The following is a 21062-nucleotide window of genomic DNA, read 5'->3' on the forward strand; positions in this document are numbered from 1 at the left end:
ATCTCTCTGAATTATTAAGTGGAAATACCAAATCTCAAAATTCAGTATCATTTCAACAGTATTGCACATTCTTTAACTTACATATTTTATCATCTATTTCATTAGGATGCCTCAAGCATATTACATGAAGAATTCAACTTAAATAGGGCAACGTGAAAAGTATTTCCTGTTGACCATGTATTCAGAAATGATTTTTCAATGTAGAGATTGCCTTCCCACAGTGCAACAAGACTATTTTTATTTAGCAGTGTTCTGCCCAGTGCAGTATTTAGTTTCACTTGTTCTAGTTCATTCCACCAAGTATATATGTGTATATTTAAATATATACATATATATACACACACACACACACAATTTTTTTCAGGCTACTTAAATATATTAATAATGCCAATTAGAAACTTTACTGTAGAAAATACCCTGTATGTTTTCCTTGGTGGCTTTCTCAAATAAAAAATGACATATTTGGATTTTTTTTAAGCAAACGTCAGTAAGGTAGGGTCCAGGTCTGATCAGGAGGACATATATATGAGTGCTTCAGAAAACAGGGTTGCTGAAAGTTGTGAATTAATATGGGTTCTGTCTTTAAGATTCACCTTTTATGGTAGCAGTAAGAAAACAACTTGATGTAACTTTTGTTTTTTTCTTAAAGCCTAAGTTGCTATTTGAAGGGGGCGAGTTAAATACATCTCTGAGTCAAATACGCAGTTTGCCTCAGGAATTTGTACTGAGGGTATTTTCCATGCTTTTCCCAATAAATTTAAATGACATGTGTAAATACTAAGACAACTGCATAGAGGAAAAAAATAACTTCTGGGCAGATTTCAGGAAGTAATTTTTGTTTTATGTAAGACATACCAGGGCAAAGTTGTTGATATAAAGACCCCGAGGGGAAGGAGAGTCATTAGAAGCACAGCTCTGCCATCCCGGGGTACAGGCAGTAACAGAAAGTAATTGGCTTTTTAGAGACATCCTCACAGAATCCCAAATTGCAAAAGATTATTTCCAAAAGTGTCTTTGTAAAGAATTCAATAACCAACAATGGACAAAAAAAAGAGAGGATATCTGCAGTAACTTCTGGAATCTCAATGCTTTCTTATAGTCAGGAAGGGGGTAGGTGTGACAGCCATTTTGCTCTTCCAGTATAAAACAAAGATCACAGTTCTTTTCCTGGCAAACCCAGTTCCAGTGAGGCATATCTGATTAGTGGTTGCTGTGTCTTCTTATGGTATGTCAGTGAATGCCTCAGAAAATAATTTTGGAAGACTACAGCAACACTGAATAAAACAACCAAGACAGAGAGGTTACATGAAAATTTTCAGCAAGGGATAGTCTGAAAGGGAAGATAAAATGAATACTATGACTGTGATGTAAACTTCCAATTACTTATCTCCTTAGGCCTAGTGTGTGTGAAAACTTTATTGTGCTCAAATGTGGAAAACGGATCAAGGTTTTTTTTGGAGGGGGAGGGAAATCCAGTTTTTCATATTCTTAGAGGAGAAGCAGTGAGTGGAAGGTTATGTCAATTTTATCAAATCTATCCCCTTCAGTGTGGCTGCATCCAACGCTCTTATTTCAAGTCTTCAGCTAATTGTGAGTCTTTTAACTATCCAAAACTTTACAGTATGAGGGTTTGGAGAGGTGTTTTTAGCTGTCATCAGTATCCTCCTGACTGATATCTTTTAATGAAAGGAGAAAGGATTTTTTTTCTGCTCTGAGAAAAAGAAGTCTGTTTAGACTTGACTTAACAGGGTGTGCTAAAGACATACAGAACAAATCTGACGTGCTGTAAATTGAACATACCATTCCTTTTATAATTCAAAGGCATTCCTCCAAAAAGCAATTTTCACAAATGTGTTGAAAATTTTTATGCCACTCATCATTGTGAGGTACTCTCTGGAGTAAAATCCCTTCTGCTTCTAGATTTCATCTTCAGCTTTTAGGTTGTATTCCCAGCTGCGTCGTTCTTTGTTTTTACCTATCTGTTCTATTGTTTATGTCCTAACTATCTCTGAAACACATTAATATGGGCTTCTCTGAATCACAAAAGCTCTCCTGATGTTTTTACCAGGGCATTTCAATGCTATATAAAAATTTCCAAAGGCATCTTTAGCAAAGACTCCAACTCATGCAGCAGTTGTCTCAAAAGCTTCACAACTGCAAGCCTCTAGCAAGTGGTTCTTTTGTCACCTTGCTGAAAATGCCAGTCCAGTTTGCACAGGCAATAATCCTAGAATCTTCTAGAACACTATCAGTAAGTTCACACACAGAAATAATGGTAGAACTGGTGGGAAAATTCTGGAAAATTATGAAGTTCAAGCAAGATTTTCAGTACCCAAAGATCTGAAAGAATTCTCAAACATGCATGGTTTGTGGAATCCTCCAGCAAAAATGTAAGCTTGTTTTCCTTCCTATAATGGTTTCTCATTTGGCATTCTCACTCAACTATTATACTTCAAGATTCTGAAGTTCAGTACACCTTATAATGTGAACGTATATGCTGTTTCTTGGCAAACTTGTGCATGCAAACTTTTTATACACTTCATTCAAGAGCAAAAGATCTTGTGGTGAGTAAATATCTGTGATTAAAAGGGCTACACAGAGTATGCCCTTAATCAGTATCGGAGTTCTCCTCACTTCACTACAAATTGTCACCTGAATCAGAAAATTGCCAAATGCATATTTTTTAGTTTGTTACTCTAAAGATTTTAAAGTAATCAGCAATTAAGGAATGAGTAACACAACAGCGCAGTATTCCTATTTTCACTAGATTATTTTTGGAAGATGAATGAAATTGGAGTGAACCTATTTGCCTTTTCCCCCATCACATCCTTATATCTAAATTGGAGAGCTACAGATTTGGAGACTGGACTATTTGGTAGATAAGGACTTGTTTGGAAGGCCACAGCCAGAGGGTTATGGCCAATGGCTCTGTGTCCAGGTAGCAGCCAGCAGTGAGTGGCGTTCCTCAGGGGTCTGTCTTGGGACTTTTTATCATCTTTATCAGTGACATAAATGATGGGTCAAGTGCACCCCTGAGCAAATTTGCTAATGACACCAGGCTGAGTTTTTGCACTTGGGTCAAGGGTAATCCCAGATATGTATACAGCCTGAGAGAAGGACTCCTTGAAAGCAGCTCTGCTGAGAAGGATTTAGGAGTCATGGTATATAAAACCTTAATGTGAGCCAGCAGTGTGCGCGTGTGGCCTGGAATGCCAATGGTATCCTGAGTTGCACCAAAAGAAAGGCCAACATAGCAAGGGAGATGACTGTCCCTCTCTGCTCTGCCCTTGAGAGACCTCACCTGGAGTACTATGTCTGGATCTGGGGCCCTCAACAGATGAAAGATGTGTCGTTTTTGAAGAGAGGCTGGAGGAGGGCCACAAAGATGATGAGAGAGGTGGAGCCCTCTCCTATGAAGAAAGGCTGAGGGAGCTGGGTTGTAGCAGAGAAGGTTGAAGGAAGATGTCATTAAGGCCTTCCAGTATTCAAAGGGAGATTATAAACTGGAAAGAAATTAGCTTTTTACATGGGTAGGTGATAGGACAAAGGGAAAAATTTTGAGCTACAGGAGGGGAGATTTATAGTAGATGTCAGGAGGAACTTTTTAACTGAGAGGGTGGTGAGGTGCTAGAACAGGTTGACAAGAGAGACTGTAGGTGTTCCATCCTTGGAAGCATGGCCAACCCAAACAATCTGGTCTAGCACTTGATCTAGCAGTTGGCAACCCTGCCTGCAGCACTGGAAACTGATTACCCTTGAGTTCCATTCCAATTCAAGCCATTCTCTGATCCTGTGGAGTGCTGGTATGTCTTTTAAAAGATGGGCAGAGCTTTCTGATTTACACAGTAGCAGCCGTACATCTACAGTGATGAGAGGGGTATGAGACACAGTGGCTCATTTATTGCATGTTGCCCTTGATACGTGAAAGATTTTAATTTTCACATGAAATATCCCATAGTTACTCCAGGTACTGGGCTTTTTGACAATATCTCTGTTTAGTGCATGCATATAGGAACCTTGTCATAACAATGCCCTTTCCCAATGTCTGCCTCAGGCAAGAAGTCATTTTTGTAGATTTACATTTTTGCTTAAGTTTTTAATTTGTTAAAGAGGTTGAGAAGGACTTTCTGTCTTGCAGAGCTCTCTGATCCTTGGTTTCCTCTGATTTCTGGTTCCAGTCTCAGTTTCTACAGCCAGTCATAGATACATGAAAGATTCTAAAGACAGACTTGCCAGCTAGAGACAGCAGTTCCATGGAGAGATGAGACATGAAGGTTTTATATGGGTGAAAAACAGTTCAGAGCAGTAGGAAAGGAATCACTGGGTAAGTTTTCAGGAAGGCTAATTGGAAACCTTGATACAGGGTGAAGAAAGAAATGGCAGCATATATGTCTCCAGATACAGAAGATGTAGCTGAAGAATGAGCTGATAGCACTGGAAATGTTCTGGTAGTTATAACCAGAGTCAACTAAGTTCAAGTGTAGGTTAAAGACCATCTGCAGATACTCCTAATAAATAAAGAAGCAATTTTCTTTTCAAGCCAAATAGGCAAAAACTAGAATTGTTGGGTAGGGCAAAAGGCATTTAAATTAAGCTATAAAAAGAGTCTGTCAGAACAGGCATGAAGGGTGGGCCAGGAAACATCCATCAGAGCAAATATATGAATATCAGAGCAAATTCAGGAGGTAATTTATATTAAAGAAAGACAAAAGATAGGGAGGGGGAAAAAAAAATAAAAAAAAAAAAAAAGCTGTCAGGATCAGGGATGCATCAGATAATCACAAGTTGGGAAGGAAATGAAGGAAATCCTTGCACTGTAGTAAGCATCAAACAGAGATATCTGTCTGTCCAAGGTGAAGTTATGGTAGTCTTTTTTATTGCATCCTTCATCCAGAAGAGAACAAAATTACAGCAAGTAGTGAGGTGGTCAGTAAAAGATATTTGCACTGGAAAGACCATAGCACAACAAATTTCTGTACTTGCCTACATCAGTCTATATCCAAACCAACATAAAATATTAAGCAGAATTAAAAAGGTGAAGATTTTCAGAAGCATTACAGAAGTGGTGCAACAGGAAGTAGGTATTTTTGCTGCTTTGAAGTAATAACACCTATTTCAAGTTCTGTAAAGAGCTTAGAATTTAGTAGTCTGTGGCAGTGATAATTAAACCACATTTTTCAGCATTTCAATTCTGTACACCATGAGGATGTAATCTATTATAAAGATGAAGTATTGTGCTGAATTTGCTGTCTAAAGTGCGAGGTTTCTGGAGGGTGGCACAAAAATAAAGCTTTCTCAGCAATATCTCACATTGGTTAATTAAATATCCAATGAGAGTCCAATTTAAAAGTGTTTGGGTAGGGGATAGTTGCCTTCTACCAACTTGCAAAGATGCAGAAATCATTAAAAACAAAATACATCATAAATATTCAAGTCCCATGCTGATAAAAAGCTAATCATTAAATCACTAATGCCTAAAGGAATGAACACAATGGAATTTGTACTGGTAGTGTATCTGAGAATTGCTACACTCAGTATTTACAAAAGTAATCATTCAAAAACCAACGTTGCCTGTACTAAGGTATTGCAGTAGACATCATCAATCCTAGCAATGACTAGAAATTGTGATAATTTTAAAGACCAGCACGTGGAATCCTTAACAAATACAAATCCTCGTCTTATCTTACATGATGAACTTTTTCATATCTCCCAAGTTTTCCTTTCACTTCATGAGTTATTGTATGAGTCATGCAGAAAAGGGAGGCAGGAAGAGCTGACATGTAGGTCAAGAGTGTTATCAGGGAGCTACAGGACAGAGATGCTCAAGCCTGCCATTTATGCTAAGGGGTTAGCTTGAGTGGAGAAAGCTGTGGAGGAACACTTTCAAGGAAAGTTGCTGCAGGCACCTGTCCCAGGAGAAAGCCAAATATTTGCATGGATGGCAGACCTAGGTACAACACACCCACCTCTGGTGTGTACAGTTCCAGCTCCAGCTGAACATATGCCTTGGAAGAGCAATTTTACAGTCACTGCCAGTACTCAGAAGGAAAAACAAACCAATCTTCAGAATATATGGACACAACATGTAGGTCTGAGAGATATGAGAGGTTTCAGGCATGAGGGACACAGCAGTTCTTCACAACTGCTTCATGCTCCCCTGCTCCTTCTGTACCAAGTTTATTCCGGGTGTTGTATAAATTAATCCCATCTGCTACTTCAGTGCCAACCAGAAATCTCAGTGCAGCAGAAAAATTATTAGTAGCTCTCTCTGTTAAGCTCATTAGTAGCTTATTTAGCACATTATCCTCTTTGTGTTGTCCAAGTAATGCACAGTGAACAAAGGCCCATATCCTAGATCTTTTCCATATTTTTGTAGGATTATGATGTGTTGATAGGTTCATGGAATTTAAGCTGCTCTGTCTACTGAAGAAGTGCAGATTCACCAAAATCATCTAGGCAGTACTTCTTCTATACTTTGCTTGGGTCAGCTTTTTTTCTGTGAACTCTGAATGCACACATGTAAAAAAAAAAAAAACAACCACCCCGTCCATAAGACTAGCTTACAAAGATGAAGTTGCCATTAATGGTGCAATGACCATATGCTGTTCTGCTTTGTTTTTCAAACTGACATTTAAAACCATGAATGTAACCTTGCATATCAGTATCAGGGGCTTTGTCCTCACTTTGACCATGGAGCTTACCTGGATCTGTGAGAGCCAGTGTGTGAACCTTTGGCAGTCTCTCACATGCACAAGGGCAGTGTCAGTAATTCTGTGGAGCTTTATACCATTTACAGAAATGCACTTTATGAATGTAGAATTCTTTGAGTGTCAAGCCTTTCCAATGACAATATTAATTTAGTGCTTTGTAAATGTTATTTAATCTTCATAACAGTGTTTGGATGTAGTGCAGTTATTTCCATTGGAATGGCCTTGGATATTATGCATTCTAATACATGCAGACCTGGATTATGCATACAGACAATGTTTATTAGAAAGAAAATATTTCTCACTGCAGTGAGAGAGAAATGTTTTGAAATCTGTTTCTTTCTTAGGCACTAGGTGCTTTTACAGTATAATTATTTCATTTCTGAACTTGGGATATTAATCTTTTTTTCCAACTAATCCTCAGCAAGATGATGAGCTGGAAAGTGCAAAAGGCTTCAGAGTAGATTTTCAGCAGTAGTGGTAGAACAGTCAGGAAAACAGCAGACTCTCAAAGTATGAACCAAAAGAAAAAGGAAAATGAAATGAAAGAAAGAAAGAAATTAAGAAAGAAAGAAATTAAGAAGGAAAGAGAGGAAAGAAAGAAGGAAGGAAGGAAGGGAAGGAAGGAAGGAAGGAAGGAAGGAAGGAAGGAAGGAAGAGGAAGGAAGGAAGGAAGGAAGGAAGGAAGGAAGGAAGAAGGAAGGAAGGAAGGAAGGAAGGAGGGAAGGAGGAGGGAGGAGGAGGGAGGGAGGGAGGGAGGGAGGGAGGGAGGGAGGGAGGGAGGGAGGGAGGGAGGGAGGGAGGGAGGGAGGGAGGGAGGGAGGGAGGGAGGGAGGGAGGGAGGGAGGGAGGGAGGGAGGGAGGGAGGGAGGGAGGAGGAAGGAAGGAAGGAAGGAAGGAAGGAAGAAGGAAGGAAGGAAGGAAGGAAGGAAGGAAGGAAGGAAGGAAGGAAGAGGAAGGAAGGAAGGAAGGAAGGAAGGAAGGAAGGAAGGAAGGAAGGAAGGAAGGAAGGAAGGAAGAAGGAGGAAGGAAGGAAGGAAGGAAGGAAGGAAAAGAAAGAAGAAAAGAAAGGAAGAAAAGGAAGGAGGAAGGAAGGAAGGAAGGAAGGAAGGAAGGAAGGAAGGAAGGAAGGAAGGAAGGAAGGAAGGAAGGAAAGAAGGAGGAAGGAAGGAAGGAAGGAAGGAAGGAAGGAAGGAAGGAAGGAAGGAAGGAAGGAAGGAAGGAAGGGAAGGAAGGAAGGAAGGAAGGAAGGGAAAAGAAAAGAAAGAAAAGAAAGGAAGAAAAGGAAGGAAGGAAGGAAGGAAGGAAGGAAGGAAGGAAGGAAGGAAGGAAGGAAGGAAGGAAGGAAGGAAGGAAGGAAGGAAGGAGGAAGGAAGGAAGGAAGGAAGGAAGGAAGGAAGGAAGGAAGGAAGGAAGGAAGGAAGGAAGGAAGGAAGGAAGGAAGGAAGGAAGGAAAAGAAAAGAAAGGAAGGAAGGAAGGAAGGAAGGAGGAAGGAAGGAAGGAAGGAAGGAAGGAAGGAAGGAAGGAAGGAAGGAAGGAAGGAAGGCCAGGAAGGAAGGAAGGAAGGAAGGAAGGAAGGAAGGAAGGAGGGAAGAGGGAAGGAGGGAAGGAGGGAAGGAGGGAAGGAGGGAAGGAGGGAAGGAAGGAAGGAAGGAAGGAAGGAAGGAAGGAAGGAAGGAAGGAAGGAAGGAAGGAAGGAAGGAAGGAAGGAAGGAAGGAAGGAAGGAAGGAAGGAAGGAAGGAAGGAAGGAAGGAAGGCAGGAAGGAAGAAGGAGAAAAGGAAAAAAAGTTTCTTTCCATCTTTTTAAAATACAACTGTGGATTTTCTCAAACTTTTGCAAGCATTAACCAATCAAACAAAAACTGAAAAGACTTGCTAGGTGATCACAGAATGACTTGCTGGTGGCCATAGAATAAATGACCGGTTTATCTTTTCAGGAGTATCTCTGGACCAAATCTGCCAGCCTCTGCATTTTTACACTTTGTGGAGATGGGCAATTCTTTCTGGATACAAATATGCAGACCCATGTAAGGGGAGATTGATAAACTGATACAGAGCCATCCAGGTCCCTATAACACACTCATGGGGTTTCTGCACCTTTCGGCACATTAGCTGGAAAATTCCAACACACTGACCTAATGCTGACTCTTCTCTGCAAAACACAATGGAATCTATCCTTCTGTCACGGTCAAATTGCACAAAAAAAAAAAAAAAAAAAAAAAAAAAAAAAAAAAAAGTATGTCGAGTCTCCTCTGAATATTTAGACCACTTAGAAGGAACTCTTTTGAGAACAGAGAATACTTTTTCCCTTCCCCCCTCCTTTTCTCCTTCCTCCTTTCAGAAACCCACGGCAACATAACTATCATCTCTCTTCTGTGTAATACTCTCAAACACCACCCTCATTCTTTTCAGTGAGTTTTCTCTCTTTGTTACTTGGACAGGGACATGTTCTCTGTTCTTTTACACCTAGTATTTACTCTTTGATGGTTCTGTCCACCCATCCCAAGTCACTTATTGCACCTGGCTCTGACAGAGGAGATATATGAGGTGCTCTACGATCATGTTTGACATTAATAGCCATGCCAGATAACTGGGAGAGGATGAGGGTAGAGAGTTACTCTGAGTCAGAATCTATCAAAATGGAAAAGTATGGCATTCCAGGCCAGCAGTTCAATGAAATCTTGTATTTGCAAATGCATCGAATGATATCCATCTTGCAGATTACTGGCATTGATAAACAGTTCTGATAATTGCTAGTTTTTATCTACATTATTGCCAAACTGTCTTGACAGTGCCAAAAAAAAAAAAAAAAAAAAAAAAAAAAAAAAAAAGCAAAAAAACCAACAACAACAACCAACAACAAAAAACAGAAGCCCTGACAGGTTACTCTTCTCTCCAGCTCTTGCTGGCTTCAAGGAAAATCCAAATGAAGAGACCGATTCTGAAGGTGAATGAAATTGGGTGGATTTAAGGTGGAGAGAGAGAACTGAGGATCTGGAATTCTTGCATGGGGATACTTTCAGTTCCTAATCCCAGCTTCTGTAAAAGCAGAAGTCTTATCTGAAGGGCAGAAACAATCATAAAGCAACTAAAAAACAGCTTAATCTAGAGCTCTCTGAACTGGACAAAGGTTCTGTTATCATTAGTGACTTCAAAACTAATTATCATGTGAGAATTTTTTTTCTTATGACAGATTATAACCTAGAAAGTCAAGTAATATTTGAAAAAAAAAAAAAAAAACATATGGATAATTTTGTGATAGTAGGCTTGGTTCTTAGTAAAAAAATAGTATATTCATAAAAACAGAGTAGTAATTCATGGTTTATTATTTAGTGACTTGGAAAGTGTAAGATGAAAGCATGTGTTTTAATGTGGTAGCAACTTACATAAAGTATCTTCTTTGGATCTTTGTTTTGATTTTGTTTTTGTAATGTTGTGTAAAAAGTTGTATAAAGTAATCATTTAGTATTTATTTTATTATGTGTACCTTCTACTCAGAGGGTTGGCATTATTGTTCCTAACAGTGATGGATACAAGCAGATCATGCCCTATGACCTCTACCATCCCCTTCCTCGGTATGTAAAACAATCAACCAGATGCTAGGATTAGCTAATACGTTTATTGATTTTTCCTCTTCCCTGCAATTCTGCTTTGCTCTCAAAATAAGATAACAGATGCTGGCTTTCTTTTTGCTGTGAACTCCTGCAGGTTAACCTAAAAATGTTCAACTACTGATCTGTTGTTATAAATTCTATTGCTGCAGAACAGAAACAATATTCTAACCAAAGCACTAATGTGGCTTTATTAAGTGTGTGGTCCCTTTCTTCCCACAGTATTCCCCATCCTCCATCCTTTTCTCTCTCATCTTTCCTTTTCCCTCCCTTTACTCATATCTGAATGTGACTACAATGAAATATCAGATCTTCTATCTCTCTGATGTTTCTGTTTCTTGCATGCTTATAAATCGTGAGATTTTTATTTCAGACAGTTATTAGTGTTGTGTCCTAATCAAGCAAACCCATGCTAGTGCCTTTCTCAGGGGTATTAATCTGTTGGTTCCTCTGACAACTTAGAGATCAGGGACAGAAATGGAATCAAGGCACAATGCATATTATTAATTATGTCACAATTAAAATGTCTTTAATATAAGACTTGAGATTTTAATGAAGATAATTACATGAGCAATTACTTTTAAAGCAGGTAATAAGGTTTGTGCTAATAAAAATGTTTGGTGAATGAGGGATAATAACCAGGTGATTTTTAAACACTGCTGGGACATGCACTAGTACTGAATTAACTTATTGTGTCCCACAATATCTAGTATGCCACAGAAAAAAACTCTGCCATATCATTGGTCTCACCATGGTGAGGAAGTGGTCTCCATCAAATCACAGTGAGGACTTCCAGCATAAGTGTACAAGTGTAGTGTATTCACATTTGACACAGGGTCCACAACAAATCACAAGCTTATCCCAACCTGACTGAAAAGACAAGGAGGAGAGTAGCTTATTTCATGCATTGTAGCTGCTATTCATATTAGCAATCTTTATGTGTGATGAGTCATTGGTAAGGGTACATAGGTTGCTCCAAAAGTATGCTTCCTAATTATTTTCATGGAAACAACAACAGATACAAGTAGCACAACACCACTTTTTGGTAGAGCGAGTTCTCAGCTGCAAAACACAATTTTTCAACATAGACACCACCATTAGCTCTGCATTTTCCTCAGTGATGAACAAGAGCCTGCACGCTGCATTTGTAACAATACACACCAGTGGATGTGACCCGTGTCACTGTTGCTACTGCTGAAATGCACAATCCACCACCTCACTGTGCTCATACCCACTGTTTGGTCTCCGTAAGCATTCACAAGTGTCAGTGAATGTTAGCGGGTGCCATTTTTTTTCTGCATCGAGGAATTCATTGCCACCTCTTTGCTCCATCTGCACATCAATGTCAGATGCCAATGTGTCAGGGTGCCCCTCTGCTGCCATCTGTCAAAAGGCAGCAACATGTAGTGGAATATTGGTGGGAAGATTCGGCCTCTACTGCCATGCCACCAATATCTACCTCTGGTGTTGTGAGCCAATGCGATAAAATAGAAGATATTACTTTCAGAGTAGCCCTTCATTCTTTTTTTCTGGAACACATTTTTTTCTGTGTTTTTTATTAAAAAACAAACAAACACATAACTATGAACTTTGAAAATTAAACCTCTTTTGTTAGGGAATATAGAAGCTAGAATATTTATGCAGGATATAAGACTAGCTTTGAGAATGCTATGTTTAATTTCAAATGTGTTCAAAGACCTTGCACACTGACAAAAACAAGCATGTATCAGAGGATGATTCAGCAGCACTTAACAGTGGAGGGATTGTATTTAAGGAAAAAGAATCCTCAGCTGGCAGCTGGGCAGAGGCTTTCTTACATCTGACAAAAATCCAAGATGAAGGATCAAAATGCCCTGAGGTGTTTGGCTTTCATTAACACTGAAAGTGATCAAAAGCCTGATACAGTTTCTCAAGCTTTTCTGTTTTATGGTCTCACCTCACAACAGTCCCTTTACATCCACTCTCCTGGCCACTCTTCTTGCGGTGTTTTTACATTTTTTGCAGCTCAGGCTGCAACTGCCGGCTGGGTCCTTTACCCCCCCTCCACTCACATCTGATCCTGTGAACCCACAAGCGGGGCTCCAGTCTCCCTCCCTCAGTCCTAGAGGGAAGACACAGTGGCAGGTCTCTTCACCAAGACTCAGATGCACAGACAACAGACACTGAATATAGACCACAGGGCTGGCATGAGTCAGGGCCAGGGCAGGGGGACAAAATATTCCTGTCCTCTCAACCCACGTACCTCAGGAAAAACTTAAAAACTAACAACAACAACTACTACTACAAACACAAAACAATTCCACAATGGGAACAAAAACACACACAGAAAAAAAAAGGCCCTGGTCACACTACCTGTCTGAGCTGATACTGGGGACAGAGGAGAGCAGCAAACACTCCAGGAGAAGTGAAAAGGAAATCTGGGAAAGTGTCTGCAAGATTTTCCTGCAGCTCCCTCTGCTCTGGGCTTTATCATGGAAGAGAGGTATGGTTTAGTGGATACAGCACTCACTTCAGTGCAGTACTATGTGCTCTCATAAATTCCCAGTCCGTGCTCAGCATTTTGTAACTCAGAAAGGTTTCACCTTTAAGAGCTGTGTGGATGAGAACTCTTTTCTATCTTACACACATTTAAAACCTGAGGGACAAAGATTCAATCACCTTGCCTAGATTCAATCACCTTTGTATTGCCAAGGTGGCCAGAGGCACCCAGCAGCCTTTCCCAACAACTACCGAAATTCCAGCCACAGCTACCCAATGCCTGGCTCAGGCTGGTGTAAAGAGTTTCTGCTGCTTACCAGTTTCAGTTTGAACTCTCTTCAGTTATATTTGTGATAGTTAGAGACCTTAACTGAAAGACTTGTCCAGAAAATCCACAGGTGACACGGCTGAATTATAAATGTCATGGTACTCATCTGTGACATATGTGGCTGATAGAGAGCACACCATAACATGGTGTAAACGTCATTTAACCACTTCTTTGCATTCAGACATAGAATTAGTTGATGGCTTTACCATTCATAAACAACTATTTATATATGCCATTTCAGTGTTTCAGAGCACTTTTAGCTGTTATCCAAGTGCAGGTTGTCCATGAATGTACTGGAGCTGACAGGATTAAAATGGGCTGATACAATGAAAAAATCAGGGAAAGATAGGTTTTTTTCATGTTATTTAACAACTACAGTGATCATGTGAGGTTAATTTAATGAGACTAATTACTTAGTTGTGACTACAAGAAAAACATCCTCACCTGACACTTTTCTTTCTTTCTTTCCTGAAAGAGGAACAGATGGGGATCTTACCACAACAGTATTTAAAAATTAAAAACAAAAACCAACCTTGTGACCAAAATTATATTTCAAGTTGTTTTTTTTTTTTCAAATTTCCATGTTAAAAAGAATAGCCACACTCATAGCTATTGTAACAGTGGTCCTGTATCCTTTTTGTGACAGCCACTTGAATATAAGGGAGGAAATACCAGTCTGCATTTTATGCAGACAGACATATATGCATATAAAACAATACATAAATTATTGTACATGCATCATAGTGTGTGAGGGGGGTTGAAATAAGCCTTATTCATGGCTTTTCGGACCATACACATTGACATATGGATTTGTCATTACAACATTCAAATGGCACCTGTTGAGAAAAGATAGTGTCTGAATTCGTCCTCCTGCTTCAGGTGTAAGAAAACAAGGCCTATGTAATTTATCCATCCATGGCAATATATCCTATAAATATAGCTTCTTCTTCTCTTTGACAGTTTCCTCCAATCCTCTTATTTTTTTCCTCCATAACTCAGTTTTTCAGCTGAAAGAAGCACTGCTATTTTTTTGCCTCTTCTAGCAAAAGTAACATTGTAAATCATAGAATCATAGAATTACACAGATTGGAAAAGACCTTGAAGATCATCAGGTCCAACCGCAGCCTAACCATAGTACCCTAACTCTAAAAGCCCTCTTCTAAATCATATCCCTGAGCAACGCATCCAAACAGCTCTTAAACACATCCAGGGATGGCGATTCAACCACCTCCCCGGGGAGCCTACTCCAGTACCTAACTACCCTTTCTGTAAAGAAGTGTTTCCTAATATCCAACCTAAACTTGCCCTGGTGCAACTTGAGGCCATTTCCCCTCGTCCTGTCATTTGTCACCAGTGGGAAGAGACTTGCCCCACTCTCACTGTAGCATAAGTTCAGCATAAGTTCAGGAACAGAATGAACATCGAGCAATTTGTAACAGAGATTTCTCAGAATGTTGTGAATTATGAAGTTATAATCCCATCAGCTAAATAAAAGAGATTATAATAAAATTAGTAGTCAGTTAATTAGTAGTAGTTAATTAGTAGTCAGAATTAATGTAGAGAGGAGGTTTTTACATTTAAGTCTGTAAATTAAAGATAGCACCTATCAGAGTGCTTTGTTGATATCACCACTTAATGTAATTTTTTTCTGAGAGTAATCTAAAATAAAAGAAAAACAACTTCAGGTAACCATTTATGCATTTATGGGGCCAGTAATGGGAGCACCAGGGATTCCTTTTGTTGACTCTTTTCTGTCACACTTTGCTTTTTCCCAGATGGGAAAGTACACCCTGGACTGCCTGCTCCTCATCCTGTGGAGGGGGCATTCAAAGCCGCAGTGTCTCATGTGTGGAGGAAGACATTCAAGGGCATATTAGCCCTGTGGAAGAATGGAAGTGCATGTACACTCCAAAGATGCCTGTTGTCCAACCTTGCAATATATTTGACTGCCCAAAGTGGCTTGCTCAGGAATGGTCACCGGTAATCTGTTTCACTTTGATGATTTCTTATTTTGTATATTGAAAACACATCTTTTATGCAGCTTGTTGAATTAGAAACTTCTATTATTTTCCTTCCTCTGTTTCAAATCACACTATTTGCCTAAATACAGGGTAAACGCACAGGCTGTGTATTAATAAGATGTAACAGCGTTAGGGAGAATGATGGAAAAATAAACCAGATTTGAAATGTTGATAGTGATCCGCTACTAACAATAGAATGAGAATGTAAATGCACACAACAAAAGCAATAAGCTGTTCATGATCAGGTAATAGCATGTGTCCTACATCTTTTCATCCAAAAATTGTCATAATTTCTAATAATTTTCTAGAAAATTAAGAAAATTATAGATCCATAAATGACTCTGTTTCTCTCCTTTTCATGCACAAAAAAAATCTTGAATTCAGTTTTTCACCACCCCAATTTTTCTACAAGTGAGATGAGTTCTTAGAAGTTAAGCTGTTTTATCCACAGATGAGGTGTTCTTTATTGATTGCAAAGTGTTTAGCAAGCTGCTATCTAAGAACAAAGGAACACTGGTACTATCCATAGACCTTCCCACTGATTGTTAGGTTTGATCTTGACCTGTCCAAACACTTCTGAAACAATCCACACAGCGGGAAAGAGTGAAGTACCTTACCAAACATAAGTGAAAAAAGATGTAAGAAAGTGTCTTTGGGAAGAAAGCCTAAATAGTTTCCCATTCTGTTTGGTGCCATGTACCAAAATAGCTGAGTGTCACCTCTCTTAACCCATAAGCTCCAGTACTTTGTGCAAGCAAAGCAGAGTGGCTCTAGATGAAGCTGACAGGGTGTTACTAAGCATATCCATTTTGGGATGGATGGCCACAAGCCAAGTAGCCAGTGCTGAGAGTGTGGCACAGCAAAAGAATTCCAGGGGCTAAAAGTCCAAAGTGTGTGCAGAACAAAAAGGCAAATATTTGTGTTGACTTTATTCATTATTCACAACTGCCAAATATTATGAATAATGCATGAACACAGTTGGGTGTTTCCGCATCATCTTTTGCCCTGCGTTGTACATGTACGTCTGTGACACATTCTCTTTTTATGTGTAGCTCCTACGACATGCTGCAATCATTTCTTCATTTCTCCTGTTTTGTTTTTCCAGTGCACTGTGACCTGTGGACAAGGGCTCAGATATCGCGTGGTCCTTTGCATTGATCACCGGGGGATGCATACAGGAGGCTGTAGCTCTAAAACAAAGCCACACATAAAAGAAGAATGCATCGTACCCACTCCTTGTTACAAACCCAAAGGTAATAAGAGAAAGAATTTTATAAATTTTTGTGTCTGAGTGCTGACTAATTCACAGAAATTTCTGGGCTACAGCAATATAAGTGATCTTAATTTCCCCAAGTTAGAGACTTAAATTCCACCATAACAAAAGAATCAGTCTCTTTTGAAAGATGAATTGATATTTTGGTGAACATTAAGAGCATTTGTTATGTGAAATAAGCTTGACATGTGACATGATGATGGTCCAGGATGGAAGAGTGAAATTTGGAATTTTAATTTCTGTGCTCGCTGTTCTGTGATAGACAAACTTGTCAATTTGCAAGGTTCCAGTTTATCTGGAGCATGGGACTTCACTGTATCCACCAGTCACCAAAGTGGCAAAGCTCTGATGCAGGGCCTCAGGAATGCAAAGGGTATTTTGCACTGTGTTCTGCTGGAGGACTTGAGTTCACTCAGTCTGCATCCCACGATGAATAAAAGACTCTGCTACCATAACTGAGCTTCATCCGGAGATGCAGTGGCCTTGAGCTCAGTTAACCAGCTGAATCTGTGAGACTTTATCCATTTATCACATTCAGAATCCATGTAAAGAAAGCTGCTGTCTGCTTCCAGCATGCAGCGTAAGCAAAATGCATTAAGATGCTGAAAATCAGATGATGCATACCACCAAGTGAGTTCTGCTTAGGGAGCCTGGAAGGCTGCAATACCAGCTAGGAAGGTTTGCTTGCACCTGTAGAGACATCTCTTCCAATGGGATTTGTCTAGTAACTGCACATGGCTGTTTCCTGGAAGTACACTCTTACAACGGAGTGTTATCTTTTCCCTAGATCAATTATTGTACTGCCCTTTACAATGCGTAATGTCATTAATATCTGAGTAGAGATAGCTCTCACCTTTTTCCATTTTTTCCCATGGGATGGGAAGCTCTTTCTGAAACATAATACTTTGCTAGGATTTGATTTTAGTCTTCATCTTGATTACATAATGCAAGTGGTAATATTTGAAGATCCATGTACCGTACTTCCTGGAAAGTGCTGGACCAGATGATGTCCAGAGGTCTCTTCTAATACAAATTATTCTATTTATGAGATGGAATTTTGTCATTTTTTATGCCTTGAATCTAGCAATTTAAATTTAAATTCGAATTTAATCGTTGTTGTGTAAAGTACCTTGCTTCTGCTGAATGTTTTAGTCTTGGTTTACCCTTTCCTTCCATACCTGGAATAAAATAAAGGAAGAAAATAATGTTCTTAGCTGACTGAAATAGCAAAACAAAACATGTGAAATACTCTTTTAACACTCTTTGCTTAAGAATACCAGAATGCAAAGAACTAATCTAATTTATTTCATTTTAGTTTATTCATGTACTGAGGCACTTTATCTTACAGTAATAATGGCAAAATACAGGATAACCCTTGATTAAGTAGTAATTTTCAATTTTTATTGAGAATGTTCATTTGTTTAATAAAACTTCCTGTAAAACATAGGATCTAATGTTTTTATACTCTTCTATAAAAGCAGGGACTTTACTTTAATCTCCAAAATTAAAAGTTTTTCACTAGCTTACATTAGGAGTGAATTTCACTCATTTTGTGTCAAAGCACACTGTATAACATCAGCATTTCTCATCCTCCAAATCATTTTATATTATAGATGGCAATTGATTTTATCTCTCTCCTGCTGAATACATATCTTTAAAAAACAAAAGTTATTTAAAAAGTCACATAGCAGACAACTGTACACAAGAGCTTTTGCTTTTTACAAGCACTTGAATCCAAGGGGAAAAAAACATAGAAGTAATATTTGGCTTTCCAAAACTCATAAAGTGGGCTGCAGTGCATATAAATAGAACTATCTCCTACATATTTTGGATAACAAAAGTGGTAAAATATAGATTAAACTAAGAGCAATGCTGGCAAATATTCATCCTCAAATGGCACTAGTAAATATGTTAGAGTAAGAACTTGGCTAGATATTATATTGCTGTCCCTTTTTTCCTCAGTCAACATATTGCTCCAAGACAATTTGCGTGATAAAAGTTGCAGTAGCTGTGAAATCAAGTTGTTAGTCATTTTTCCTCTGTGACAAAACTAACAGTTTGCAAATTTCATGTGCATGCATGAAAGGTTCCTTCTTATACACAACAAAGTTATTGAAAAATCTTAAATATTCTGAATGACATTAATCTGTTCCTATTGATGAGTACAAACCTACACATTACCTAAATCAAAAAGGTTTAGGTGGTTAGTGAGTGGCCAATAAGCCTGGTCCTGGTTCTCTTCAGTGTTCTGAGTTTCATTCTACTGTATTTGTGTCTTTTTCTTGATCCTGACCCAAAATATTTTGTTAATATGCAGAGCTCATTTCCAAATTATGGTGCCAAATTTGCTCTTACGTTATGCCCCTGTAGAGTTAAAACAGCTCCACTGCCTTCAGCTGAAATGCTCTACTTTGACAATTCATGAGAGCAGAATTTGGCTGAAAGAGTTGAATGGCCCCGCACTCCCCAGAACAGAGCGGCTCATTATGTTGTGTGCATATCCTGGACAGGAGAAAAAGCAGCCCCACTGTTTTTCATCAGAAATGACAGAAAAAGTATCAGGCTCATTTTTTAAACCCACACAGCTGATGAACTGATAAACTTAAAGTTGAAAAGTATAGCTAGACCATTTTATTACGGTTTCTGTTTTTCGGGTATCACCCATCAAATCAGGATTTTATTCCTTTTTGTAATCTATCAAAAGCAGGATTAATGCATCCTCTGAAATTCTAAAATTCAAGCATAAGCACAAGGGTTTTACACATTTTGCCTTCAAAGCATCAATGAGGGTCATTACATTACCAAGTCTCACTCTGAAAAATACTTGCTAAAGTGCTTGGTTTAGTAGCCCAATTGCATCATCTGTAAAGTATTTATCTGGTCATATAGCTGAACTGTGACCTTCATAATCTAGCTCACAACTGCATAATAACAACTCCATAGTTCCATCCCTCTCCTCCTTTCTCTTCTTGAGCTCAGCCTCCATGTGAACGGAGGCACGTGTATATTCCAAGCACACTCGATGAAAGAGCACAGGCTGGCACACATGGGAACACTGCTGCTGCATGGTTACTGTTTTCATGTACTTGCATTTGTTCTGTAGAGAAACTTCCCGTGGAAGCAAAATTGCCATGGTACAAACAAGCTCAAGAGCTGGAAGAAGGAGCAGCGGTGTCTGAAGAGCCTTCGTAAGTCTTAAAAAACATTTTGCAGCAGGCATGTGTGTGATGAGGATCTGAAGCTTGTGCTGAACTGACATGGTGAAATTATATTTCGCTTTCATTAAAGGATAAAGACCAAACCTAGCACCATGGAAACTCAAGGACTCAAGGCTGTGTCAAACTTAGATGTTAAGAGGCAGAGTTTAAGAGGACAAATGCACACTGAATTTGAACAAATACACTTATGTTTTATTTGAATTCATTTACAGTGATATTACAGTGAGAGTCTGTCTGCCTGAAGTAGTTTTACGATCCCCACTACCACTATATCTCAGTGCTCAGCACCTTTATTTATTATTGTCACAATACCCCTGTGTAGTAAAAGGTAAAATACAGGGCAGCAAATGAGGAAATCCTCCCCAGGAATAGTGTAATACCAGTTAATGATGTGAATTAACTTTAACAGAAAATAAACTAGAACCCCAGAGCTGTGGTTTGTATAGCTGCATCTCCACTTACCGTGCTTCACAGATTTTCCCCTCCCTGTGCTTCTATGCTCTTAACATTTTTTCCTAGCCATTTTTGCAAAAGTGATCTGTCAGCAACTTGTACCCCATTAGTATCTATCTCTTCTTCCTTCTGTGGATACTCCTGGATAGCAGATAGATCTATATTCATACACTGAAAATCAATTTGCATCCCTTCTCTTCTCTTCTCTTCTCTTCTCTTCTCTTCTCTTCTCTTCTCTTCTCTTCTCTTCTCTTCTCTTCTCTTCTCTTCTCTTCTCTTCTCTTCTCTTCTCTTCTCTTCTCTTCTCTTCTCTTCTCTTCTCTTCTCTTCTCTTCTCGTCTCTTCTCTTCTCGTCTCTTCTCTTCTCTTTCCTTCCCTTCCCTTTTCTCCTCTCCTTTTTCTCCTCTCCTCTTCAACTTTTTTTTCCTTTTATTTCTTTCCTTTTCTTTTTCTCTTCTTTCCTTTTCCTTTTCCTTTTCCTTTTCCTTTCCTTTTCCCTTTTCCTTTCCTTTGAATTAACCCCTTAAGACATAAATTTAAAAATATATTGTTGGAAATTTTACTAAAAGGAATTCTGTTGGTATGTGACCATACTTGGAAAAAATTGTAGCAGTTTTGTACAGTGAAAAAAATTTAGGTACATTTTTTATATGATGTTGACAGTACTGTAGAAAAAGTACAGTAATATATATGTACGCAGCTAAATGTCTCTTTAAATGTTAGTAAAAAGGGATTTGTACAGAATAAGCATAGCCTGCAAAGAAATATGAAAAGGTTTTGGTTTATCATCACAGACATTTTTGATAAAACACTCTAGAAACGCTTGTGAGTATACTGTTGTTTGTTTTTTTTTACTAAAACAGGCCTTCAGGGTAAGGAGAAGGAGCTTAAGATTCTTTAAATCTTCTAAGTTTTATGAGCTGCTCTGACATCTATTTTCTTCACAATTTCTATGCTCTGCTGCAATAAAG

At 38.9% G+C, this 21062-nt stretch overlaps 1 protein-coding gene across 1 annotated transcript in view; it reads left to right on the plus strand.

Moving 5' to 3' along the window:
* Window positions 1–19612, plus strand: part of LOC140263875 (ADAMTS-like protein 1) — a 93935-nt gene extending 74323 nt beyond the window's left edge. The window contains exons 11-14 of the mRNA XM_072359187.1: window positions 10234–10284; window positions 14902–15106; window positions 16253–16400; window positions 19524–19612. Coding sequence (XP_072215288.1) covers window positions 10234–10284; window positions 14902–15106; window positions 16253–16400; window positions 19524–19612 — 493 coding nt within the window. The remainder of the gene's footprint in view (window positions 1–10233; window positions 10285–14901; window positions 15107–16252; window positions 16401–19523) is intronic.
* Window positions 19613–21062: the final 1450 nt, after the last annotated feature.

The sequence above is a fragment of the Excalfactoria chinensis genome, chromosome Z (assembly GCF_039878825.1).
Source record: "Excalfactoria chinensis isolate bCotChi1 chromosome Z, bCotChi1.hap2, whole genome shotgun sequence".
NCBI lineage: Eukaryota > Metazoa > Chordata > Aves > Galliformes > Phasianidae > Excalfactoria > Excalfactoria chinensis.